General features: G+C 32.8%; 1 protein-coding gene across 1 annotated transcript; it reads left to right on the top strand.

The window, feature by feature from the left end:
* The first annotated feature begins 96 nt into the window (after positions 1 to 96).
* Positions 97 to 27,977, top strand: Rack1 (Receptor of activated protein kinase C 1). The gene is made up of 7 exons (XM_035362269.2): positions 97 to 299; positions 562 to 733; positions 3,832 to 3,979; positions 12,254 to 12,349; positions 12,427 to 12,537; positions 23,424 to 23,564; positions 27,754 to 27,977. The coding sequence occupies exons 1-7, from the start codon at positions 191 to 193 to the stop codon at positions 27,931 to 27,933; spliced, it is 957 nt and encodes a 318-aa protein (XP_035218160.1). The 5' UTR covers positions 97 to 190; the 3' UTR covers positions 27,934 to 27,977.

The raw sequence follows: 27,977 nt of genomic DNA, 5'->3' as shown, positions 1-27,977 counted from the left end.
TTTTTCTATCTTAATTATTTACTGTTATAAAGAAAATATCCTAAAATGGACAATAGTATATTAAAAAATTCAGAGCACATCGTGTAACTGTAAACCGCATTATCGCTCTATACATGGAGTTTGGCCCCGAGTGTTGAATCTAAAATCTATAATCATCTTTCTGAATTTGTTTTAATTAATTATTTTCAATATGACGGAACAACTTTATTTGAGGGGTACCTTACGAGGCCATAATAATTGGGTGACGCAAATTGCTACAAACCCAAAATTTCCTGACATGATTCTGTCATCCTCTCGGGGTAAATATATTTTCAATTTTATGTTATATTTGTATAGAAAATAATCGTCATTTTTTATAGCTAATGAAATATAAGACCTATGATAACATTAAAATGAGTTTCTGAGATCTTTAAGTAATATTTACGTCTAACGGGATGTGTAGACGTGTGGAATGTTTACACTTTTAATAAAATATGTTTTTTAGTGTACGGGTAAAATTAGATTTGTTATAAACTTTTTCACAGAACTACTTTCTATAATGCTAATATTTCTCAATTATAGATAAAACTCTCATCATGTGGAAGTTAACTCGTGAAGAAACCAATTATGGAATCCCTCAAAAACGTCTTCGTGGACATGGTCATTTTGTAACGGATGTAGTTATGTCGTCTGATGGACAATATGCATTATCGTGTTCTTGGGATAAGACCCTGCGTTTGTGGGATTTAACATAGTAAGTAATTTTAAAGAAGCCTAATAAGAGTTTAGCAGAACTTCTGGTTTGTTGTGAGTGTTTGGGTGTGTTAAACAAATTGAAGCTAAGAGGTTTGCAATCACTGTTAAGCTGCAAGTCAGTACTCTGCACAGAATTATTTGTAATAATATAATTCTTACAATGCATTAACTTCGAGAGTAACTTTCATAAGAAAATTATCTCATACACATATATAAAAATTCACATGTAAATATGGTACATTTTCAAATTCAAATCCTGGGGGGGGGTGAGAAATTTACAATATTTTTACGTTTTTTTTTTTTTTTTTTCCTATCAATTAGCCAGTTTTTGGACACCTTTTTGGGATTTTAGAACAGGTAAATAAGATTTCTGCTATTTCTCTTGTGTAATATGTGTATGAAATTCCTTATGTAGAAGGTGCTAAATTTTTATAGTCGTAGCATCTTAAAAGTAACCATTAACGTTCATTTTACATAAGGCAACGTGAATATATAAAATGAACATAAGAATAGTATCTTGCTTTAGCATAAGTTATGCTTCACTGTCATATGCTATACACCAGCGGGGTAAAATCCCAGTATACGGTGCGACCTTGGCGTGATTTTTAAACTTGTCGGCAAATTGGCAACCTCAAAGGAAAGCGTCACCACAACTTTGAGTTGGCAAAAAGAAGTAAACAAAATGATAATCATAAGATAATAAATCCTAAGCATATGGTGAGACAAGAAAAAAAGCAAGCATTTAGAAATTGAAAATAATTTTTAACAGACTTTATAACAAATAAAAATATAATTTTCAACATGCATTGCAACAAATACAAAACATTCACGTATCAAATATAATAAATTAAATACCATGGCTCAATGTCACATATGTTTTAAGGTCTATATCATAACTCAAATACCATAGCCCTCAAACTCGGGTGGTGGATATATTGCTTTTATTGCAAATATAAAGTCTTTCATTTTTTCGGATGACAATTTATTATTTTTCAGGCGCCGCGACATATATTCCACCAAATAAGAGTTAAACTCTTCGCTTATCTTTTTCGTCCCCTTCATCCCACGCTTAACAGCACTCCACGTTCCTTCCAAATCCTAGTATGCGGTGCGACCATGGCTCGATTTTTAAAATCTGGCATCTACTGCCCATTGAATTACAGCAGGCTTTCCTTCCAGTTCTAACTAAGTCTTCTTCCAAAAAAATTTTGTGTTTAAATATTCGCAATTCATAGCACTGCACATCATAATCCAAAAGTTACGTTAGCAAATAGAACTGTAGAACAAAATACCTTAGCAACTTGAACTGTAGAATAAAAGACGTTATCAAACTAAACTCATATTCAGTATCTGACCAAAAACCGATTAATTAAAAAGTATTAACCAATCAGAAACTCGGCGGAACCACTACTGTTATTTTAAAAAATACAAAAAATAAAAGATAAATAAATTTTACCTGAACATACGTTATCCTTTCTCATTCAGTTCAGCCGAAGACCAAAGATTAACGGAACTTCAAACAATAGTTTGAAATAATTCTCTTCCATCTGCGCCAATCAAAACTTCTCAATTTAAAATATTTAATGAGCATGCGCGAAAATGCACTCTCTTCCAGAGCATCCAAAATCGGCTTGGTTACCACTATTGGCATGCTTATTAGTCTCTTAAGCCCAAATTTCTCCAACTCTCGTGCACCGTATACTAGGATGAAGCCCACCAACGGTTCTCATCCTTTTGACTAATACATACCATCTAAACAAAAATTGAAAACCTTTAGTACCACCACTCTTGATTAAAGCTCGGGTCGCATAAATTTACGAGTGTTAGAAAAAAAAAACTCGGTTAAAATGCAGAATTGCCCACTTATTTGTTTGCTGCTTTGGAAACACTTTTGCAGAAAACCCGGCAAATGTAAACATTGCCAACTTAGGCGATAATAGTTCAAATCTGGTAACCTAGCCAATTCATCCTATTTGCTTGTTCGAAGGTTGTCGTTGTTCACATTTGGAGATTTATATTATTCTTCTCTTATTTATTATTATTTTTTCTGAATTTTTTAATAATGAATAGATAGGAATATTTTCGTATAATTAAAGAAGTTTTCATTGATAGATGCCGGTTCTCGGCTCATCAGTTCGGGATCGAAGGATGAAAATACGGCGGGAGGGATGAATGCTAATTTGTAACACGGCTGTTTATGTTGTGTTCTTAATTACAGTCAAAAGTCTTTAATCCGAACTCGTCGGGACTTCGGCGATTCCGGATTATAGATCATCAGTTTAAATCTCGTAAGATGGCATGCAGAAATTCTAAAATTAAAAATATGAAACCATAATTTATGAAATAAAGAACAATCATGATCTAAAGGGTATCAAAATTTACAAAAAAAAAAAGCTTAATATTTATTTGTTGTGTGATCACTAAACTGTTCTTCACCAACTATTTCTTCGTCCTCTTCATCAGTCAACACGTCGGCTAATAGTTTCTGTAGTCTTTTCATTTCATTGTCATAGCTCAAATAGCAAGACCTTTTTGCAACTGCCCGATCACTTTCACAATTTTAAATGACAATGCAAGTGTGCTCCTCGGGCCTGGGAAGCCTCATTACTCAGTTTCTGAGAAAAGATGAAGACTTAAATTCCGGAAATGCTTGTGAATGACAGGTACATGACCTTAAACGCAGCTACTGAGAAGGTCGAAAAATTTCACCAAAGGGAAAAATTTTTGTATTACGTTATAGTAAAGACTGGGCCTCGCAGGCCCGACGCACGTTCTCGCGGGCTAAGGAAAATTTTTTTTTTATCATTTACCCTTTTTTGGAAAATTTTTTTAAAATCATTTATCCCTTTTTTTTTTCTCCCAACAGTTTTCTCTTGCCAGCAATTTCTTCATATGCATATATCTATTTTAAAATATAAAAAAAAGACAGGCATGACTTGTAATCTGCAAAATTCTCTAACCCACCCAACCCTTTTGTCCCAAGGTAATCAGAATTCTTCTTAATTTCAAACAGTGCTCGTTCTTGATGTTTTTGTGCATCTAATGTAGTGTTTCTGATTTAGTCCTTTATGTATATAATTTAAAACTGTTTTACAGTGGTAAAACTACTCGACGTTTCGAAGATCATACCAAGGATGTTCTCAGTGTCGCCTTTTCTGCCGATAACCGTCAAATAGTGTCTGGATCCCGAGATAAAACTATCAAATTATGGAACACATTAGCTCAGTGCAAATACACAATCCAGGTAATTCCTTTATTTATTTTTAAAGAAAATAATTACAAAGTCTTGAGATCGCGAGTTCGGAAATTCCGGATTTCCGATTTTTCTGGATTTTAGATTATCAGTTTAAATCTAGTAAGATGGCATATAGAAATTAAAATAATGAAATCATGATTTATGAAGTATTAAAGCATTTATGATCTAAAGGGTGTCAGAATTTATAAAACAAAAGGCTTGATATCTATTTACTTTATTGAACATTTCTTTCAATGTAAGTTGTTGAACTCTTTCTGGCATGCTACCTTTTAATCATTTGATTGCTACACGGCACAAAAGTGCTGCGTTCATTTGTCTCGAAAACCGCAATGCAGTTAGTTATTTTAGAATGCATTCGTGTTACAAAGTACGCGTTAGGTCAGACTATGTACGTTCACACCCACGGAGCAACAAAGACATATTGAAACTCGCAGTGCTCTTGCACTGCGTTGCGGTTTTCAAGACAAATGAATGCAGCGCTTTTGCGCCACATACCAGTCAAACGGTTAAAGTTGTAATTTTGACGAAAAAAAGGGGGCAGCAGTCTAATCAAGGCCTGGAAGAGTATACAGGAGATAAAATTTTGTGAAGATAGCAAAAACAAGCATAGCTGGGGAGCACGTAAAAATTAAGATTTGTGCGTAAGTTAAGAGATATTGTCTGTGATTAAAAATCACTACTTTCTGAATACCGTAGCAGATTTAGCATTACCCAGGGTGTGCCACTGGAAGGCCTGCTACTCGTCACCCCTGAAAAGCTCTTGGTTATATGATTACATGCATATAAATGGAAAATAAAAAGTTACTTGGGTATATGATAGTTGCATTATTTACATTTCAATTTACGCTTTCGTCTATTTTTTCACAGAGATACTTTTCAAAGAAAATGGCACAACCTTTGAAAAAACACAATTAAAACATTGAATTTTTAACATATGTGCCAGGATCCGTATCAGATTCATTATCTGAAGGCAATTTGTGTATCACTTTCAGTGTTTCAGAAATGTCAGCCATCTTCGATCCATTTCAAAAATAATTAAAATTCCGTAAAAAGTAAACTAATATTATTATATATACAATTAGAAATTATAAACTATAAAATAAAATTAAACGTCTACAACTCAAAACTTCTTTGAACGAAAGAGAAAAAAGAACTGTGAAAAACCAAACATCTAGCTGATAAAATTACCCAACCTCCAGAAAATCACCCCAACAATTTTTTAGTTGATAGCCAAACCTCCCTTCCCAAAAAGATAAAAGAGAGAGAGAGAAACAGGAAATGAAATACTGCTGTGGACTCACCTTTATATTGTGAATGAGCTGCAGAGAAACAAAGATACAGTTGTTGTCTTGTTTTAGTCTCTCAGTGGTATCCCACTCTGTTCGCCATTTGATTTTAGGGAAGATTTCAAGGTACAAATTTAAAACTAATATAGAATAAGGAGATTAGTATGCAGCCAAGAAAATAACATCGAAATTAATCTTTAAACAATTTCTTTTGTATCCTTAAAAAAATGTGGAAAATTTCTTTGAAAAATGAAGGTTTTTATAAATTAAACATGGCTAAAATATATGGACTGGTTTGTGTTGGGCTGCCATCTACTATAAATAAAGAAGGTTCATAGTAACCTATAAATCCTGTTTCAATCAATTTTTCTCTGCGTACAGAAGGAAATTTTTAGGTGTGTGCCCGACTGTCGGGCACACCGTACCACGTGTTGCTTCGATTTTTGTGCTAATACTTTCTCTTTAATTTTGTAGACAGATGTAATTTCTTGTTTAGTTACAAAGTTCCATTTTGTTCGAGTGCTGTAATTGCTGGGTCGAGAATTCCGACTAACTTGTTAATAAAAAATTTGGTACTTGCGTATTATCGCAACCAGGTTGGCGCGATTTACGAGTTTGAGTAAAAAAGTATGAATAGAAAGAAAATGTACATTTATTAATTACAGATAATTTTTAATACAGTTTTTTATATTATTTTGTTTTAAAATATAAAATAGCAATTAAACCGTTCCGGTTGTTTTGAATTTGAATAAGTTGCAGAATTATTTTTTCAGTGGAAATCTTTTGGCTATTGCTTTTAGCACTGATTGAAAACCATCTTCGCCATTAACAGCTTGAGCTTGGCACCATATAAATTCGATAAGGTATGAGTCAAGATGATGACGGGCTGTTCCTCTCTGTTTTTTGTTGCGCCATTTGGCTGAGCCCCACATGCGCTCTACATGTTGTGTGGGAACGCCCGTGTTGGAATCCACAAAGTTATATTTGTAATTAACAGTTCCATGCAGAAATCCAGCATTTTTGAACTCACTTGTATTGTATCCTTTCCAGCAATCCGAATAAATGATGCATCCTTTCTTGATTTTTCGCAAATTTTCTCCATGAGGGTAACGGCGCTTCTGTTAGGTACAGTAACCAAAAAAGTCTCTTTCTTTTCTCGGCAAATTCCGCCAGAAACCATTGCTGTGGTAGTACACTCCCAGTGTTATTTTTTCTTTTTACAAAACTACGTATAACACATAGGGTTGCCAAATTTGGCGATTTATGCGAATTTTGGCCTGGTTGCGTTAATACGTAAGAACCAAAAATTTTTCGTTTGCAATAAATAACCTTTGTCACTTTTTTCACTATCGGTAGCAGTATTTTCTGGATCTAGAACCATACTACAAATTTTGCCACACCTTAATTGATTAATGATCAGGGATTTGGCATTGCAATGAAAAACTTCTGTTATATCATGTTTATTTATTACCACTTCTCCACATTTCTTTACAAAATTCATTAATTGGACAATTTCACCTTTGGTTTGTGATGTCCGAAAACCTTAAAATTTGAAGCTATCATCTTAATCACCCTCACCATGAAATATGGTAGCTTTCCATAAATTATGCCAAGCATTTTTTAAATTAGCTGGAGACACATCCTTCCACCATCTTTCAAAGCTCAGTGCAGATACACAAATATAGTATAGTAGATTTTATCCTAAAATAATTAAAAAATTCTTGAACAGTCTTGCTATTATTCAAGAAATTTAACATGGATTTTAAAAATGCTACTTTATATATGCGTTTCAGCACACCCACTATTACAATATCCATAGGCTGGCTGAATGATGGACTTACAATTTGGGGATACATTATCTTTCACTAAAACTGTAAGTGAAGTATGAGCAAACAGTTGTCTACAGTCAGGACAATTTTTGCATAATCAGGTAAACGAACTGAATTGCCAACCCTCGAAATGAAATGATTTTAAAACAATTGTTCATTAATGCTTGTGTCATCCATGCTCTTTATTTTCACAGTATATAACAAGGAAATTCTTTGTTCCTTTAAATGCCGGACCTCATGTATTTTTCCCAATTACGAAGAGTTTACACTTGTGCATTTCTGCAGCATTTGCGCATACTTAAATTGTTAGTTTCGCTTTTCTGGAATCTTTTCTGTAGAGGTTTCCAAGGCATTTCGCCGTACGTTTTGCCAGAAAATACCAGTTTCATCAGCACTATAAATTTGTTCTGGAAATAACTTTCCACTATTAATGAGTTCAATGAATTTATCTGCAAATGGATCAGAATAAGCTGAAGCTTTTCCACCAAAATTTTTAATTGCCTTGTACTAAGGCAATTTTAAAAATTTGGTTAACCAATTTGTCTAATATTTACAAATTTATTATTTTCAAGTTCATTTTTTCATGAAATATATTTGGTTGGAGCCATTAGCAATGTAACTGTCAAAGGTATGTCCTCACAATGACGCTATCTGATCCTTTCAATCATTATTTTGTCATGATCTACAGTTCTAGCATAACAAGTAATTTTTTCTGTTATTCATTGCGAATGACTGTCGAAATTACCAAAAATTCCTTTTTCTCTTTTCTTATGTCATGTAGAGTCGACTTTCCAATGTCGTACTCCTCGCATAATTTTGAGATGGATATACCTTTATCCATTTTTTGTAGCAATTCCAAACTTTAATTGGTGAAAGTGCAGAATCGCTCGCTGCTTGGCATGTTTTCAAGAATTGTACATACGTGGTATCCATGTGCACGTCGACCTATTTTCACTTAAAAAAATAATCCCAGAATTGCACAAAAATGGCATTGTGCACACTCTTGACTTAATCCATGTACACATAGACCTATTTTCTTTTAAAAAGTCAAAGAAAATTGACAAAAATCCAATTCTTCTTACTCTTGTAAAAAGTGTCAAACAAATAAGTGGGCGATTCTGCACTTTAGGCCTTTAATTTTTATAAAATTGCTGTAATAATAACAGCCTGAAAAAAATAATAAGCTAGATCAAATCAGAAAGTTAAGGAACAGGCAATCTGCTATATTAATTGAAATTCTTTGGAATCAGTAAAGTTTAATTTTAACTTAGCTTAATAACATACACTTTACATTATTGACTATGTATCGTGAGATTGGCAATGAAAGATAAGTTCTTCCGTTAAATTTTGTGTTCCTTCTATCATGCACTGACGCAGTTAAGCCTGAATTATATTCAATTAGTTATTTATTATACTTACGTCTATTTTTTGCAAATGCTTAAGACTTATCGAGGGCTGACGGTAGATATCGTACCACATTGATACAGTCTCTGGGGGGTCCTAAATTTTGCTATCCAATGCCTCCCTAAGTTCTAAATTTGGGTCCCAGTGCTTTCAATAAATTTTAAAAAAAAATCAATTTTGCTGCTCCGTGCTTCTCTAAAACCCAAAACTTTTGTCTTTCATAAATTCTGTCGCCTGGTGCAGCCATGCAAGCTCTGGCACCGATTCTGCGTTTATGTAAATAACAAATCAGTTATTCTTAATTCAAATAGCACTAAATGTAATCTTTTTCTCTATGAGTATCGTTAATAAAATCTGTATTTAACACGTGGAAAGAAACTTTTCCTCTTCAACATTTCTTAGTGTATTTAACTTAAATCTGTAATCATGGCCTATCGTAATGTCACCATAAATGGTTACCATACTTTTTGCTATTCAATTACTAATGTAAAAAAAAATATTTAGGCATCGCTGCATGAGTCATTACTAAGTTATCAATGTGTTGATAAACATGCTATGAGAATGTTTCGGTTTGAGATGTATGCCAAGCAGATCTGCCGTTATGGAGCTACATTATTGATCACACAAATATGTGCTAAAATGTTTCTTGAATAGCAAGGTATTTTAGTGCCAAAGTGAAATTAAGAATGGGAACTCTCCACATATTTTATTATGGTGGAAAAAAATCAAATGTGCATGGATAAAGCATACCAAAAAAAAAACAGTGGTGGAGGCTTTTAGGTCTGGATTTTAGATCATTCTGGATCTCGGATTTTGTACTGCATTACCTCATAGAACATCACAGTAGTTCTGAAAATATTTAGGTATGATATTAATGCATTTTTGCTTTGTTTCAAAATCAATTGATGATTCTTAAATTTTAAGAATTTTGTTGCTAAACAGATGGAAGTTCTGTAATGAGTTGTATAGGTTTTTTTGCTACAAACCATGTTAACAGATTTTATTTCAATATACCATAAACTCTAACTCTTATTTACAATAATAAATATTTGGAACTTGCCAAAAAAGCATGATACACTAAAAGGAAAAGCAAGACAAATAGCAGTTGAGAGTGATTAAATAAATTCTTATAAAATATTGGTATTGTAAAGCTGCCCACTCTTCAGTTTTTTTTACCCATCTCCTGGTAGGTTACCAAATCTGTGTGAATAAAATTTGCTCAATTTAAGTTTCATTCCCCACTTCTAGTGATGTTTGGCATAATTTTTCTTAAATTTTATGTGGTCTGAATAGTTAACCACTTGTGCTACGGCTAAACTTCATGGTTGTGGTGCCGTGCACTACAATATAACAAGCGGTAAAGTGTCTCATTTACGCTGCTCCGCGTCTGCGAGTGCAATCCAGAGCTGTAACTCGAGAAATAAACAATCTTGTTGTTAGGGGACGTGTGCACCACGTTATTTTCATTTTTGCAATAAATGCCTATTGACGTGGTGGTTATGTCGCTCGCGGTTTGAAACAAAAGCATCTCAACGTGCATGGCACGTCTTTTTAGCACAAGTGGTTAATTTACTGTAGACATTTGTACAATTTCACCATTTGATTGAATCAGTTGGTAATTATTTTAAATTTTGTTTTACATCAATATATATTACACTATTAAGTTTATCTACATTATAGTGTGCATGTTAATTAAAAATAATATTTAATTATTAATCAGATATTCTTTTCTATGAAAAGTGCTTTGATAAACTAAAGATCCCCTTCCCTAATATAAAAGGGCAAAGAAAATTTAGAATGTATTTAAATGTTAACATAGAACCAGTTCAGTAAATTTAAGTATGATTTATAAGGTGAATTGTTAAAATGGTTCCACCTGCACAGTGCAAAAATCTCCCCATTTTTCATATTTAAAGGTTGGCAGCTATATTGATGTAGTGTATGCAATCTACTGCTTGAAGTTAGCTGTTTTTAAACAGAGCAATTGAAATTTGTTGTTTTCTTTCTTTTTCCCACCTTTTTTCTTTATCACATATTTGAATGGAAGCTATCGAATTTTTTTATTTTATGAAACTATTACTATGGAATTAACATCTCCACCAATCTGCAAGATAATGTGAAAGCGTTTGTAGTATAGTACACTGCAAAATCCCTGCTGTGATTTTGTTGTTTGAAAATTAGTACTGTGTATGATATTGATGAAGTTCATTTAGTTTTACAATTTGATAATCATATTCTTATCAGTACAACCCCGTGTAAGGTCATTCACCACTCATAATTGAGCAGGTATTTGTGACATCTCTTCATTCGAAAATGAAAAAGTATGTTTTGTGTTTATCACTCCAACATGTTAAATCTAAAATCCAGGATTCAACAAAAATCAAGAGTGTAATGTGAATTTTAATAGAAAAATGGAATTATGTAAGTTTGGCTGTTAAGCTTCCAAGATTTAAAATCAAATGTGAAAAGTAAAGGCAAATGTTAACTGTAGAGAAATTTTCTCAACTATTTAATATGTAATATTATTAAAATTTAAAAACACCATTTTAAATTTATGGTGTTAGAATTTTTTCAGCAAGCTGGTAAAATATCAATAAAAGAATGTACTAAATTTAATTTTTTTGTTGCTTCATTAATTGTGCTAGATCAGCATCTATCAGCAGGCTATTCCCACCTCGCCCTTTTGTTTCTATGGCCCTATAGTCTTTCAATTTTTTATGTTTATTTGATTCTGTTTATGCACATGAATCACTTTGAAATCTTCAAAGTTTGTGTAATTTAGCTTGCTTAGTTAATGAACAGTGTTGCTGCTCTGCTATCCTATACCGGTTTAGAAAAAAATTTTATTCGTAATATCACCAAAAATCCATTGCTATGATCAACTTTATTCTGGTAAATAAGCTGTTGCTGAAGTTAGCAATTTACTCTGATCCTTCTGATCTGTAATCCGACTCTCATGCACATTTTATACCAAACGAACATTTCACTACGTGTTTCTTGTTCTTACTACATGATTAAATCCAAAATATTGCTGGAATAAGAAAAGGATTCATTTAATCATGATAAAAAAATAGTCTATCAGTCATATTAAAAAAACTTGGCAATCACCAATGATGGTTAGGTGATGTCAAATAGGGCTGCAGTATGTGAAGTGTGGTAGTGTAAATATGTTAAAAGCCTGACTAGCCGGTATTCAACTAACCATAAAACTCAAACTAGAATATTTTACATTTTTTAAATGAAAGATTTGTAAAACTATCATAAAGTGCCTATGTATAAGACTACTTCCAGAAAAATCTATATGCAGCTGTTGAAGGAACTTAGAATCATGTTTAAGATTGGCAGGTGGGTTGCACATGAATTTGCTAATGCTAATCCCAGGGAACTTGCAAAGCTCTACACTATTCTTTATTCACTAGGAAAAATTCTCTTTTTTTAAACTGTCTTGTGACTGGTTTAAAATTTCGTTAATAGAAAAAAATACACCCCTAAGGAATTAATACATTTTCCCCAAATAACCTGGCTGGTGTGGGATTAGAACTTATGTGTTGGAAGAATATTATTGATTCAGGTATAGTTGATCAAATTATGGTGTTGCTTACTTTTTTATTTATTCATAACCTTCTCAAAATGCTGGCAATGTAACTTATAATTTATATTTTTATCTGCATTAACTTTTGTTGTTTTCTGGGGGGGGTATTTCAATTTAAATTGTGCTCTTTATCGTGAACTGTCATTTACAGGAAGATGGGCACACCGACTGGGTATCTTGTGTAAGATTCTCTCCTAACAATAACAATCCAATCATTGTATCCTGCGGTTGGGATCGTTACGTAAAGGTATGTGCAAACTCATTCATACTTATATTATAACCAAAGTGATTAAGATGGAATTAACTGATTTGTGTTTTATACAGGTTTGGAACCTTACAAACTGCCGTTTGAAAACAAATCATATTGGTCATCATGGTTATTTAAATACTGTTACAGTGTCTCCTGATGGTTCTCTTTGTGCATCTGGTGGCAAAGTAAGCAAAATTTCCTGCATTCATTTTTACATTTCTTTTTATCTTTTAAATTGAAAAAAAAAATTAATTTTTGACATTTGAAAAATTACTGTATGCATTAACTATAAGAAATGCATTATTTTTAATTTAATGAATGCTTTTTTTTAGAATATCTGCTTTTGAATTATTATCTCAAAAAGGCTATTAATCTTTAAATTTGATTTTGCATTTTTTTCACTTTTTGACAGAATGTATGATATTTATTTTTCAGATTTAACTTGGCTGTTAAACTATTTAAAGACATAAGATGCAATTCTGAAGGCACTTTTTTTTACTTTTTAATTTCATTGATTTAAATAAAATGCATTCCTCTCTCCTGCTTTTCAAATATACAGAAGCTGTATAATGTTCCCATGTTGGCCTAGGCATATATTCATGTAGTGTCCTATAACATGTTCAGCTATTTAACCTGGGCTATCTGTATTGATTATCTCTACGGATATTGGGTGACCATTAAAATCTAAACCTCTTTATCCTAGTGACTCTATATTAAAATATTTTGGGGATCAGGATTGATTTAAGGTAATTCATTAGTTTATTAGATAAAATAAATTTGATCTTTAAGCCTCGCCCCTTTTTTTCGGTGGGAAGTGTGCTTACCACCAATCACTGTGCTATTGAAAGGCAAATCATATGATTTTTGTTTCCTTTTACGTTTCACTGCATGAAATTTATAAAATGTATTTTGTAAAAACTGCAGTCTTCAAAAAGAACTGTCATTTAGATATATTTTATACTCATAGATGATGGATTGTTTGCATTAATTATTTGTACACCTATCCCTTGATTTACACAAAAGATGAGTAATGCACAAAACCGTGTAAATCTAAATCTTGTATTTTGCTATGTAAAATGAAAAACACACTAAATGTGCATAATTTAGTTTATTTGCATAAAACAGTGAGACATCTTAAAATAAATAAAGTTATACTTCATTCATAAAACAACAAATATATGTAGGTAATAGAAGTACATATTTAATTTATTTTAGGAAAATATGAGATCATCCAAAAAATTATTATAAGTTTAATCACTGTTATCACTTTTATGAACTGTTGTTTTTTTTTTCTTGATTGGTATGATGTCACTTTCATCACTTGAGCATTCTTGATAACATTCTGCTTCAATGGTTGACGAATTAGGGAAGATCTCAGATTGGCAAGACTTTATAGTGAAATCCGTAATTAACACATGCCTAGTTCCCCCCCCTTTCCCACTAAACTTTTATAAACCTTCTCAATCTAATTTGAGCACTTTCTAAGCTCCTGTTGGAATCGAAGAGCTCATTTGACATTTGTGTCATATTGTAAAAAATTACCTGATTTTGTTCCCAATTCAACTCCTGTGCTGATGACTCTTCCTGTGAACTCAACTGGTTAAGATTTCTCTTCGTCATGTTTTTATTTGTTTCATAAATCATGTTAACTAATTCATCTTCACTTAGTTCATCGATTATTTTTCAATATCTACCTGAGCTAAATCCTCAAAACCTTCTCTTCCTATAGTGTGGGCCAATTTAGTGATTTAACAATATTCATTCTGTAAAGGTAATCTATCATTCTCATCTTTAGAAGAATCCGGCCATACTGCTTTCCAGCATGCGTTGATTGTTTAATCTGAGTATATAACATCTAACATGCTTAACACATGCTAATATCTAACATGTTGTTTGACTTCTGAATTAATGCTTAACACAATCTAAGATTGTAAATTTCTTCCAAGTATCCTTAAGAGTAAGATATTTATTATTCTCCATTTGTTTTAAAGTATACATGAAGATTTGATCTACAATGCCTTAAAAGTCAAAATTATTTCTTGATCTAACAGCTGTAATAATGAAGTTGTATTCTTTGGTAAAAAGACAACTGCATTTTCGTGTTGTAAATCTTGTGTATGACCAGGTTCATTATCAATTAATAGAGGAGCCTTAAAAAGCATTCCTCTTTTCTCTGTTTTTTTTTTTTTTTTCCTCTTGACTGGACAAGCATGTTAAACCATTCATTGAAAGCTATGGCAGTACCCATTCTTTATTAGCCACCCAATAAACGGAAGGATTATTTATGTTTATCCCTTTAATGAGTGTGGTGTTTTTGATTTGTTAATAACTAATGGTTTCGTTATATAATTGCTTGAAGTGTTGCAACAGAAAAGAATTGTTATACTAATTTTTGCTACCTTATGACCACTAGCTGATTTACAAGCTTTACCTAAATAGGTTCTTTCAGGCATTTTTTTCCAGAACAACCCGGACTTGTCAGCATTGAAGATCTAATCAGAAGTGCAGGAGTATCTCTCAAACCAACCATGACTTGTGGAAAAGATACCGTTTTTTCATCTGATGGAAATTGCAGTGACTGATTCTTTAAAAGTGCTTTATAAATCTTTAAAGCCTTATTTGTAATAGCATTAGTGTCAATTGAAATCCGTTTTTATTTTGGTCTTCTATCCATAACACTAATGTCTTTTCCATATTTTCCAGTGTATCATCTACATATGAAATTGTGCTCTAACTGCTACACTTTTTCTAATAATCTTCATTTTTTGTAAATGTTCTTATTGTGGCTTCATTCATGGAATAAAATTTAACAACATCCGTTACTCTTTCTCTATTACATAGACTATCTAATATTTTAATTTTTGTTTCTAAAGAAATAACTTTTATTCCCTTCAAATATTTTGGCATTATAAAACCTTAAAAAATTTACATAAATTCTAAAAATGCCACAAAAGTATTAATGTTGAAAACTTACCAGTAAACATTCAAATATGTAGATGAAAATTATGTAAGCTTTGCTGCTAAAATTGTGATACTGTGCTAGCAAAGAATATGTATTGATAAGAAGGAAAGCTTCGCTGCAGCAGGAGAGGCTCCCTCCGAACGAAAATGGACACAACTGCGCATGCATGAAATATCAGTCGCGAAAAAGAGCCAAAACTCGAAGCTGATGTCGATGTTCGAACAGGTTCGACGGTCACGTTTATCAAGAGTTTAAAGCTGTGCGACTTCATTTTTTTCCCTACATATTGACAGATATAAAATCAGACATCAAACTGCGATATGGATAATACATGTTCAACTAGTAAAGCAAAAAAGCATGAAAATTCGAGTTTAAATTATCGCAAAAAGTCAAAGAACGATTCATTTTAACCCGTATGCCTCGATTTCCTGTACACGTCGCGGAGGTGGAAAATCTCGGACAGGTACATCACAAAGGGGGAAATTCTCACCAGCAGGTTCCGTTGCAAAATCCCTTGGCAAATTGTCCCTCTTCTTTCTAGCGGCGTAGAAGACAAACTGGTTTACATTACGTCTATGGAGCCTTTCCTTCTTTACATAGACTCTCTTTGGTACTAGTTCACATGAATCAAATAGCTTTACTGTTGTGAAATACATGCTATGGATTCCCCTTTTACAACACAGAGAATCCCCATCCTTGTTGTAGCCTCCAGTGTTACCAAAGGAATGAGATTCAAATATATGTATTTTTGTATATGGGGCTGAATGTACTTTTTACCAAGTTTCTTTAAACCATGTGTTTATGTACGCACTAATGTACACTATTCGAATCACGAATGTCGCTGCCTGCGCATCTAACTATTAATCTAATGACGTATCTAAATGCCACATCTAAATTTCTGCAAGCGGTGGTTCAGCTATAATTCTATGATCAAATACTCAATCTAGTTTTAAAAGGATTTATTAAAATACTAAAATTAATCTAATCTAGAATCGAATCTAATGTTGCATCTCATGAGCAGCGTTCAAGCTGCGTCATAACGAATCGAAAGTCAAGTTCTCACTGTTGCCATTTCGAGGCAGAGAAAAGTTTAAGACACAATAACACGCCGAATAAATACTAATTCAGAAGTCAAACAACAAAAATCAGCGTTAATTTACAAAATTTTCACAGGACTAGTTTCGATGGTTTTACCGAACCATCATCTTCAGCTGCAAAACCGTAAATGAACAAAATACATATATTTGAATTTGTACAAAAATACATATATTTGAATCTCATTCCTTTGGTAACACTGGAGGCTACAACAAGGATGGGGATTAACAAGGATTCTAAACATTATTTCCTATCTTGTTCATTTACGGTTTTGCAGCTGAAGATGATGGTTCGGTAAAACCATCGAAACTAGTCCTGTGAAAATTTTGTAAATTAACGCTGATTTTTGTTGTTTGACTTCTGAATTAGAGAAAAGTTTGTTTCTAATCAAACCGGAACATCGGCATAGTGAAAGTTTCTAGTCAAACCGGAACATCCCGGCCCCCGTTGGACAATTGTCCAACATCATTTGGAAATGGGAGTGGACTGATATTGGAGATGGCTCAGCGAAAGAATCCATCTGAAGTTCTGACGTCTACGACTCTTACTAGTCCATCTGGACCAGGAAAGGTTTCCTCGATGCGAGCTAGTGTCCACTTCATGGGTGTTTTGTTTTTATTCTTTAACAAGACTAGTTGTCCAGCCTTGAGATTGGACCTCACTTGATTCCATTTTGAGCGGTTCTGCAAATGAGTAAGGTATTTCACGCTCCAACGGTTCCAGAAATTAGCTCTAAGTTTTTGAATTAAAGTCCATCTAGAAGACAAGGTCAAAGAATCTACAGAATCATTCGGTTCTGGTATCGACAAAAGTGGAGCTCCTATTAGGAAATGACCTGGAGTCAAAGGCTGAAGATCTGTTGGGTCAGCCGAAATAGGTGATAGAGGTCGAGAGTTCAAGCAGGCTTATATTTGTGCAATTAATGTATACAGCTCTTCAAAGTTCAAAATTGTCGTTTTCGCGACCTTTGTCAAAATTTCTCTTCATTGATTTTATATTAGCCTCCCATAATCCGCCAAAATGCGGGGAAGAAGGAGGAATAAATCTCCATGTTATACCTTCTTCGGAACTAAAGCGCTGAATAGGATCCGATCTACAAATTCTGAAGAGTTTTATCAAGAACATTCTTCGTTCCCTTGAAGTTCGTAGCGTTATCACTCCAAACAATGAATGGTTTAGATCGTCTGGCAATAAACCTTCTAAGGCGTGCTAGAAATGCTTCAGTAGACAAATCCGATATTTGTCATCCAATATTTCATCAACAATAATGTCCATGTTTAACAATTCACCGTTAGAATCAGTCCGGCCCTGAAGGCACCATCCAAATATTGTTTCGGAAGCTATAAGTTTTTTTAAAACGTTTAAGTCTACCAGTTATTACTTCATGATAGTAATCTGCTTCGATCAAAACAGCAAAATTTTTGTCACTGAATTCACAAGAATCAGCTAATTGTAGTCCTATTACTCTTTGTTAATTTTGGAAACTGGGATATCAGGGAAAGCTAAATTAGTTGCACATATTTGGTTAGTTTCTAAAGCTTCAATTTCTATATTTAAGGATGGTTTACTTCTGTTTTCTAGTTTGACTTTAACAACATTGTAAGTTTGTTCTGTTGCCTGGTTAACCCCAAAGGCAAATACGGACAAAGTCTCCTTTCGAATAACAGGTAATTTACACTTCTCTGAAATGTCCCGAATTATAAAACTTCTCGTCAATCCATTGTCTAATAGAATACGAACTGGTTCTAAATTATCATTATCAGAGAATGGACGTATCATCACAGTACACGTTTGTAGCAATGCACTGCGGAAAGTTTTGGTTTTTAATTGACTAATTTGAACATCTTTACTGGATGGAATTGTCGACACGACCATGTTTTTCTCTGATTTGGTTTCGAGTTGGAAACAAATAGACCTATTGTGTTTTTTATTACATATTTCGCACATATTTCTTTCCTTACACTGCTTAATTTTATGCTGAGAATTTAGACACAAAAAACATGGGGCTTGAGATTTTAAAATATTTCATTTCTCCTCCACGGTTTTAATTTCGCAGCGCTCCGAATCGTGTAGTTTGTCGCAACATATGCATTTACTGCTAGCGATTGGAGCAAGATATTCATACCTTTTAGGCGAACTTTTTTCAAACTGTTTACTGCACTTGTTTACATTATCGTGAGCAGAGTGGAGACGATCATTTGATTATATGCCTCCAGTTATGAATCATTCCCGCTCGGTGTTTTGCTTTTGTTTCTCTACTTTCATTTAACTGCGTAGCTCTTTCGCGGCTTTCTATTTCTTTATGAATAAATTTCATTAATTCGTTAACGTTCCATGTTTGGTCACTGTTTCTACTGCGACTGTATTCTAATGTTATCTCTGATGGAATTAATTTTAGCAATATTGGGCAAAGTAAACTACCGTAAGTTTCTGATACCACATTCATTGACTTAAAGCATCTAATTTGAGTTTCACGCTGATCATATAAATTCCTAAGATTTTCTATATCCCTTACATTTCTAACAGGGGGAATATTTAACAGTTTATTCATGTGAGCATTTATTACCAAATCTTTTCTCCCAAACCTGCTAGTTAACAGTTCTATAGCTGTATCGTAGTTCTCATTTGTAAGTGAAAGTCAGGAAACGGCATTATAAGCTACCCCACCTAGTAATGACTTTAAGTAACTGAACTTATTTACTTTCGATAATGAGGCATTGTTATGGATAGCTGCCTCGAATTGACTCCAAATTCCTGCCAATTGCTAGAATCACCAAAAAATTTAGCGATAGTCAATTTTGGAAGGCGAATAATTTTATTATTTTCAAGTTTGGAATCTATAGTGGTTTTATTAGGATCCGAATTTTCAAGTTTGTGTAATTCCCTCAATTTTTTTCTTGTTATAAATTGCCACAGATAGATTTTTTCTTCATATTCTAGAGCGGATAAAACTTCCAAGTTCAAATTCATCCTCTGGGACCTTCAAATCCTGTTCTTTTTGAGTGTTTAAATCACTCAGAGTTTTTGCCTTTTCGTTTAATATGTTTAAAGTTTCTTCTATTACATTTATACTGACGTCATCTTTGCTTAATTCTGTCTCAATTTTCTTTAGTACCTTGGACACTGCGATCCTTAATACTTTGCGTTTCGATTTAAGCTTAGCGACAGGATCTTCCATAATTACTTTAAAATAGAAAACTTATCCTACCTTTTGCAGGCTTCGCACACTTCACACCATGCAATCCATATTGTCGAATATTAGCCGGCTTCCCGGCATGTAGCACCAAAAAATGTTTATTTACGCACTTAATGTACGCTATTCGAATAACGAATGTCGCTGCCTACGCATCTAACTGTGAATCTAATGACGTATCTAAATGCCACATCTAAATTTTTGCAAGCAGTGGTTCAGCTGTAATTCTATGATCAAATACTCAATCTAGTTTTAAAAGGATTTATTAAAATACTAAAATTAATCTAATCTAGAATCGAATCTAATGTTACATCTCATGAGCAGCGTTCAAGCTGCGTCATAATGAATCGAAAGTCAAGTTTGTTGCCATTTCGAGGCAGAGAATTTCAATCAAACTGGAACATCGGCATAGCATACCTGCCAACTTTTACGAAAATGCGTTTGTTTTTACGATCGTAATCCATTTTTTTACGATTTTTTTCCTTTTTCAAGTGTTTTTAGTGATTTTTGTCGAAATTTTAGAATTTTTCGCCAATTGCATCGTGTTTTACCACCAAATACTGACTACTTCCAATCCAGTAACCTGCGGTTTCTCCCAACTCGCCGCTTAACCAGCTAATCCAATGCGTTGAACTTGTTTCTCCCATTCTTTTCCTTGTGGGCGCCAGATTATTTTCGCATTCACTTCAGCAGCAAGGGAATTACTCAGCGAGCGTGGATTGTCGCAATCATATTCACAAAGCCTACAGACCATTTCTCTAAGGTCTGCTCTCATTGGATGAAACATCTGCTTGGCGGTCATATTTTGAATGGCGAGTTATCGCCCTGTAGGCGTGGTAATTAACGCCAAACAAACGGAAACAGCGTTCATTTCATTCGATAATTTTTTATTTTATGAATGAAAGCTAAGAGGAATTGTGTGGAATATGTTTTAAATAACCTACTAATCTTATTAATAGTTTATTTGTATTTGAATTTAAACTATTTAAAGTACGATAATTGTTTTGCAAGAAAAGGTTTTTAACATGGAAATGGCACGTGTACTTTTTCGTCATTTCTGTTAGAAAGAATCTATTGTGTAAATTTCCATAGCGCATTTATTTATACAAATAAAGGAATATTAAAAAATAAACCAAATGAAAACATTTAAGGGCGTCGGATACGTATTCTTTTTTACCTAAATTATGAAAAGTAAGTACAACTAAAATTATATTTTATTCCATTATGCGCTATTTCTATTGAAACGCTTTTCGGGATCTTGGATCGTAACCTTGGCACTGGTACCTACTACAAAGAGTACAAACCAGTAAATAAAAATAAGAAAATTAACAAAAATAGAGAAAATAAAGGCGCTTAATTTTTAACACCATACCCAAACAAATAATGACGAAGTCGTTCAATAAAGTTGAAATTAAAAAAAATCCGTGTAGAGCAGAGTTTATGAAAGCTACGAACGGGCATAGAACCGGCGATCTAGAAGTATGAGAACTTTTTCCGCGCTCGTTACCGCTGAGCTGCGGTTTCGCCGGCCAGTTATGCTTAATTTTTGATACACCACGCTTAAATTCTAAAGGCGATGAACCGAAAGTCGCCAAGCACTAGGTTCTGTAACCCTACGTTTCCTGTTTCAACCAATCGGAGCAAACAGCAGTAGAAACGGTCTGTAGGTTTTTTGAATAAGCTTGTCTTTTTTTTTTTTTTTTTTTTTTTTTGTTGTTGTTGTTTGCACGTGCTATGAATTTTCTTAATACGTCGTTGTTACGAAATGAGTTCAAAAAAAACCGTGTTCTCAATATTTTCGGCCTGCCTGCAAAGCCGAATTTCCAACAATTAAAGAATCCTTCAAAGGAAATAACTATGCATTTTGCATCATGTGCGTGTGTGACTTCATAATAAGTCACGGTGGAAGAAGCGACATTGTGAAGCATGTTAAGTCTAAAAAGCATGAAGTTAATGCTTCGGCTTCGACAACGTCAAAGAAAGTGGATGATTTTTTTTTTTTCAAATTCGGTTACGAATTCGGATGCCGATGTCATTTTGGCAGAGTGTTTGTTTACTGCATTACTAATCGAACACAACGTGCCGCTAAGCGCTGCCGATCATGCCGGTCAACTTTTCAGGCGGATATTTCCCTACTCCAAGATTGCTCAGAAATATGCTTGTGCTCACACGAAAACATCTTCTATTGTGAATGAAATTGCTTGTTCAATGTGTTAGAAAGTACTTTTCCTCAGCCTGTGATTACATTAAAAGGAAGTTTCCTTTGCATAATGAAGTTCTTTTAAATGCTGAAGTGGCAAATTTGAAACAAATTGAAAATTCATCTTTTGAAAAGATTCGTTTTTTTATTGATAAATTTCCATTTTTGTTAACAATTAAAGAAAATGAATGCCATAATGATGCTTTAGATGAACTGCAAAACCAATTTTCTGCTGCACAGTTTGAAGACTTTGCCAGTTCTGGAGAAGATAGACTTGATGTCCTCATTGGTACCTTAAAAAGAATAAAAATAGCTGATGGAACACCAAAATATGATAAGACTAGCAAGAGTTTTATGTGCTATTCTCGTAATTCCACACAGTAATGCTGAGTACAAGAGAGTCTTCAGTGTTGTGAAGAAAAATAAAACTATGTTTCGCTCTTCAATTTCACCAAAAATTCCAGAAAACATTTTAATTGCTAAATGTTATGAGGAAACTAATTGTTATGACAGGAAATGTTCCAAAGAATTTTTGGCTAAAGCCAAAAAATGAACTCTTAAATTCATTGCAATAATTTTTTTGTGTAACATTAAGTTCTTGTTTTATGTTTCCTAATAAATTTTTTAGTTACTACTTAATTGAGAATTACTAATGTAAGTACAATTTTCTTTTTTCTATTTGTATAAATTGGGTTTAATCCTAGTATCCGGTTCACAAGGGATTTGGCTACTTTTGGATGGGCAGTAAACGAGACATATACGATGAGTAGGTAAACGCGTCATTTTGGTGTTGGCGATAATTTTCAAAATCGCTCCAAGGCTGCACCATATACTAGGATTTTACCATAAATTGTTATTTTTTTAATATCAGAGCATGATATTAATTCTTCGTGTTCTTCTGAATTTTGGAGAAATCTTCTGAATTTTTATCTTTAGAGGTTGGCAGGTATGGCATAGTGAAGGTTTCTAGTCAAACCGGAACACCATGTAAAACCGAAATCTTGTAAAACTAGGGATAGGTGTACTGCTATTAGTGTTGGGCTGTGGATCAGGTAACTCAACGTTTCTACTTTTCTCGATCAAAAATTGTTGTCTGAATCTTCAGTGTCACGTAGGAGAGCTTCATTCAATAGCTTCCTATGTCTATATTTCTTGTGCTGTGTACACATAAAAAGTAATTGGCATAAAATTATCCAGTAGAGGCAAAATATAAAAAAACTGCCAAATATAATTCAAGATTTTATTAAAGGAACTGGCCGTGTGTGTTTATAATTTCTGTTCTTGTAACCACAAATGCTGAGGAATGATCAAATTAATAAACGGCTGTGCACTGGAAAAATTGGTCCTGTCCGCTCTTTTCCATTAAAAGCACATTATGTAATCATTGTGATTATTAATTTATGTTTAAGCAAGTGTGTTTTCTAAAGGTATGGCAACATTAATCAAACATAGTAAAATAGCCTACCATTGACATTTAAAAATTTATGAAGCTGATTTTTCTATAAAGGGTTAAAATATTTGTATCTAATTGTTTGAGGAAAAAAAAATATTAACCGTTTTGGATAAATTTTTTCAACTCTAATATTTTACTAACAGTCATACTTATCATTTCCAACCTTAGGACTGTAAAGCAATGTTGTGGGATTTGAATGAAGGCAAGCATCTCTACACCTTAGACCATACAGATATAATTAATGCTTTGTGCTTCAGTCCAAATCGCTATTGGCTGTGTGTGGCAACTGGTCCAAGCATTAAAATTTGGGTGAGTTTTTGATGAATATTTTGTTTCTTGCTTACTGAAATATTTTGACTTCTGTGATTTCTTGTGAAGGCGTGAAATTATTGTCTTTTCCTATAATAAATTTTCACATATATGTTATGTATATTAACACGCCATTCTTATATTTTCATAACAGCCCTTCTTATATTTTCACATCTTAGAGAAATTAAGAAATCTAAATTTTCATGCTGCCCCTTAGTACCTTTCCTTTATATTTAGTATAAGTTATTTAAAAAATAAAACACAAAAAATGTGATGCCGGAGCACATACTTGAATGAGATATTTGACTTTGTTGCTGGCTTACTTTAAAAAATTGATTGATAAATTGGAATAACTCAACTCGTGTCTTTTTACCTTTAAATATATTTCAGTGATAATCTTTTGTTATCCATTAGTGTGTACTGTTCATGATTTTGTTACTTGTACTATGCTGAAAGAATTTTTGCAAAGTAATTTATAAGTTTTCAAACACTAAAATGTCATTAATTCTTGACCATATTAATAATTATGTTACATCGTGCTTAATATTTTCCCAAAATTTTATTATTGTATGATCATAATCTATTAATTATATAAAAATTCATTTAACTAGAAATATTTTTCATTAATTAATGCAAATAAGAAACATTGTCAGGCTTCAGCATCGGCATAAATTTCAGTAGTTGTTTATTTACAATCTGAATTAGGATGAGAGAAAATATAAGCAAAACTCAGAAAGACTATGTGTAATTCACTGTCCTTGGTCTCTAGGTATGCAGCTTATTGGGAGTTTTGTCATGGTGTGTACAAAACCAGAGTTCTATATGTGCATGTGTATTTAAATATAAAGACTTTTTATTTTAAATAAAAATTACATCTTTGCATCCAGATAAAGGTTTAGTCGGGAAAAGTGGGAATTGCCAAAAGAGACCAAAAAAAAAAAAAAAAAAACTATTGATCCTTTTTAAATAAAATTGTAAACTATTTTTTTAAAAATAAACAATCATTAAGTAAGGCTTTACTTACTATGAGTGTGTGTTTGTGTATATATATGTAATAACATTGTCATTTTTGTAATATGAAGACTTGGTGAGAGTTGCAATGGATTGGGCAGTGGTTCTCTGCATTATAACTTGAAGAGATTTTAATCTGTTGCTTAAAAACTGCAACAGATTAAAATCTCTTCAAGTTATAAAAGTTAGAAAGATGACACTCGAAGATCACACATAGCAATAAGTTCCACACATAATTTTATTTCTGGGTAGTGCTTGTTATCACTGTGGGTGTGCCATGCACCCCCACTCCAATTTTGTAGCGCTTACATTCTTAGAGAATGGACGAAATTTAGAAAAGTAAACTGTGTGGCTAGCTGCAGTGAAAAGCGAAGAAGAAGGGGGAGTTGCGACCCAATTAAATTTTTGTACAATTTCAGATCACATGACGGAGTTTAATGTAGGGTTCAGATTTTATTGGTAAGTATGCATCAATTTATTGCTGTTGTTTTTAGAATGAAAATGGAAGTTAAAGGGCTATTATTAATTTATTATTTGAAAGATTTTGCAGGATATATATTTTACATGTATACAAAACAAGATTTGAAGGAAAGTAGTTAAATACCACTTAATGTCATACACAGTTGATTTGGTAAAGAATAAATTAAAATATATACAGTCAAAAGTCGTTAATCCGGACTCGTCGGGACTTCGACGATTCCGGATTATAGATCATCAGTTTAAATCTCGTAAGATGGCATGCAGAAATTCTAAAATTAAAAATATGAAACCGTAATTTATGAAATAAAGAACAATTATGATCTAAAGGGTATCAAAATTTACAAAAAAAAAAAAAAAAAAAAAAAGGTTAGTATTTATTTGTTTACTTTATTAAACATTTCTTTTATTGTAAGTTGTTTAAGTTGCTTCATTTTATGTGATAATAGTTTCTCTTTAATTCTATAAACAGACATAATTTCTTGTTCAGTTACAAAGTTCCGCTGTTCAAGTCCCATAATTTCTGTGCAGAGAATACCGACTAACTTGTCAATCGAAATTTTTTCGTTTTCACTAACCTCTCTGTCACCTTCTTCATGTCTTTATCCATTTTTTGCAGCAATTCCACTTTTTGTTTGATAGACATTGAAACATACTTTCGTTTTGTAGATCCTTTGGGAGCTCCAGCATCGGAAATTCTATTTGACATAATCGAAAGTTTAAGTTTACTTTTATAAAACTGCTCTTACAGTCTGCAAAAAATAATAAGCCGTATCCAATTTGAAAATTAAGGTACAACGCAATCATCAACATTAACTGAAATAGATAATTAGATAATTTTAGCTTATACCGTCCGTTATACATTAAACGCGCACGCGAAAACGTATTCTGCACTTGCGCACACGCATATGCGCGATCGTAAAGGTGTTATGCGCATGCGCAGAAAGTTTTTGGCTTTGAGGTCTGGATTATAGATCATTCTGGATTAAGGGTGTCCGAATTAACGACTTTTGACTGTATCTACCAAAGGTGGCAAACAATTTAATATGTTAACAGAACAAATAATTGTTTATCACTATATTGGGTGTATAGTCTAATCCATTTCTTGCTGGAAGTGTGCATAGCCTTTGAAGTAGTTCTGATATTTGCACGGGGAAGTTTTTTGTCCAATGTAAAAGATGAAGGAAGATCGAAACATACAATAGGCACTTTACAATGCTTTTCTGTTTAAATCTAAAGATCAGAATAAAACAAAGCACAATTCTAATGAACAAATTATTATCAGTAAACAAGTAAATACAAAGAAAAATAAATGTTGAATTCCGTCAATAATCTTCAAACTTCCTCATCTATAATCCCAGATCATTTTTGTATAAATTTGTTTCTAGCTATGAGCAGGCGTGAGTACCATTTTTATTCTTATACATGTCAAAGATTTTATTATTTTTAAATATGTAATTTAAGATGCACATTTAGAATTCTTTGCAATTCTCTTGTGCTCGGTACAAAGCAACCAACTAAAATCACAAAAAATTGAAGATTTTTACATTGTCAGTCTTTTGCAAACTATAAAAATGCCTGATTTTTTTTAAATCTTTCCTCGTATTTAAAATAATTTGTTGGGGCCAAAAAAGACTTAGTTGAATGAAAGTTAAGTTAATCCTTGGTTTTTGTCAAGGAGTAGCCGATGGAATTATCAACAATGTATGCAATGAATTTTAAAAATAAGTATTCAGTTCAAAATTAAAGTGATTATTAGTTTTGAGTAATAAAAAGTAGTAATTTTGGAATACTGGAAATCACATCTGGAAAAAGCAGAATTGGCAATGCATTGCAAAAGAGCTTAGAAAGTCAATTATAGTTTTTTTTCAGAAAATTTGCTGAAAATTAATAAAAAGAAAAGGGCTAAAAGCCAAACACTTATTTATGGAAATGTTTCAGTTTTAAAAAAAGATATGTAAAAAAGCTTTTTAGAAAAAATGAAAATGTTTGTCTAGAACCTAATGTCTAGAAATTGTGAACAGAAATGTGCAATAAAAGCTAACAATTTTGCAAACATTGAAATGTGCAAAAACAACAATGCAAGTTATTCTTGCATTTATGAACATTTCAAGTGCTTTTGGAAGTTTTGTTTTTTCATGTAGTTTTGCTTTTCATGATCAACTTTTTTATTAGTTACTTGAACAGTTCTACCAATTTGATATTCCTAGATACTTTTTTTTAAATTAATAAAATGTAAATGTAACTTGAGATAATTTTCAATTCATTAAATACTTTTGATACAGATTTAATTCAGAAGCATGGCTATCCTGATAATTCTTTCAGCTGTTCCTTAACAAAGACTTTTTTTTTTTTTTTTTTTAATTTTGTGCTAATGTGCTTCTGTTTCATGTTGATTTTTTGGTTGTGCTTCCTAATGAGCAGATGCTTGCCATCTTTTACATGTGTATCTGAGGAATCTGTTAACATTGTAAATACTTTGTAAAATCTTTCAGCATTTTCCTGTATATTGTTAAACATTTTCTACTGTGCTTACAAATACTTAACAAATTAGTAAATTAGTAACTTATGTGTAGATTCAGAATTATGAACCATATTGTCTGCCTCTTAAAAAATTTGCATTGAAGATTTTGCAACTGCAGTGAAGTAATTAATAAATGAAATAATTTTTCCATTATTAACCAACTCCTTGCCGTTTTAGGATTTGGAAGGCAAGAATATGGTAGATGAACTACGACCAGAAGTCATCACTAATAGCACAAAGGCCGAGCCTCCTCAGTGTATATCTATGGCATGGTCTGCAGATGGACAAACTTTGTTTGCAGGTTATACAGATAATACCATAAGAGTATGGGCTGTGGGCATGAATGCAACTCGCTAATGTAAGAAAGTGGAAAAAACTAAATAAAAAAATTATACCAGTTA

Source organism: Stegodyphus dumicola, chromosome 2, assembly GCF_044657685.1.
Source record: "Stegodyphus dumicola isolate Sdum_Otavi_A_Nest chromosome 2, ASM4465768v1".
NCBI classification, from domain to species: Eukaryota; Metazoa; Arthropoda; class Arachnida; order Araneae; family Eresidae; genus Stegodyphus; species Stegodyphus dumicola.
The sequence above is the reverse complement of the archived record's forward strand: the minus strand, read 5'-3'. Positions and strand labels throughout refer to the sequence as shown.

Excerpts from the sequence above, each read along its gene's own strand:
- Rack1 (XM_035362269.2), top strand. The coding sequence starts at position 191 with ATGACGGAACAACTTTATTTGAGGGGTACCTTACGAGGCCATAATAAT. Across the intron at positions 300-561 it reads GATTCTGTCATCCTCTCGGG|ATAAAACTCTCATCATGTGG; the intron begins GTAAATATATTT and ends TCTCAATTATAG. Across the intron at positions 3,980-12,253 it reads AGTGCAAATACACAATCCAG|GAAGATGGGCACACCGACTG; the intron begins GTAATTCCTTTA and ends TGTCATTTACAG.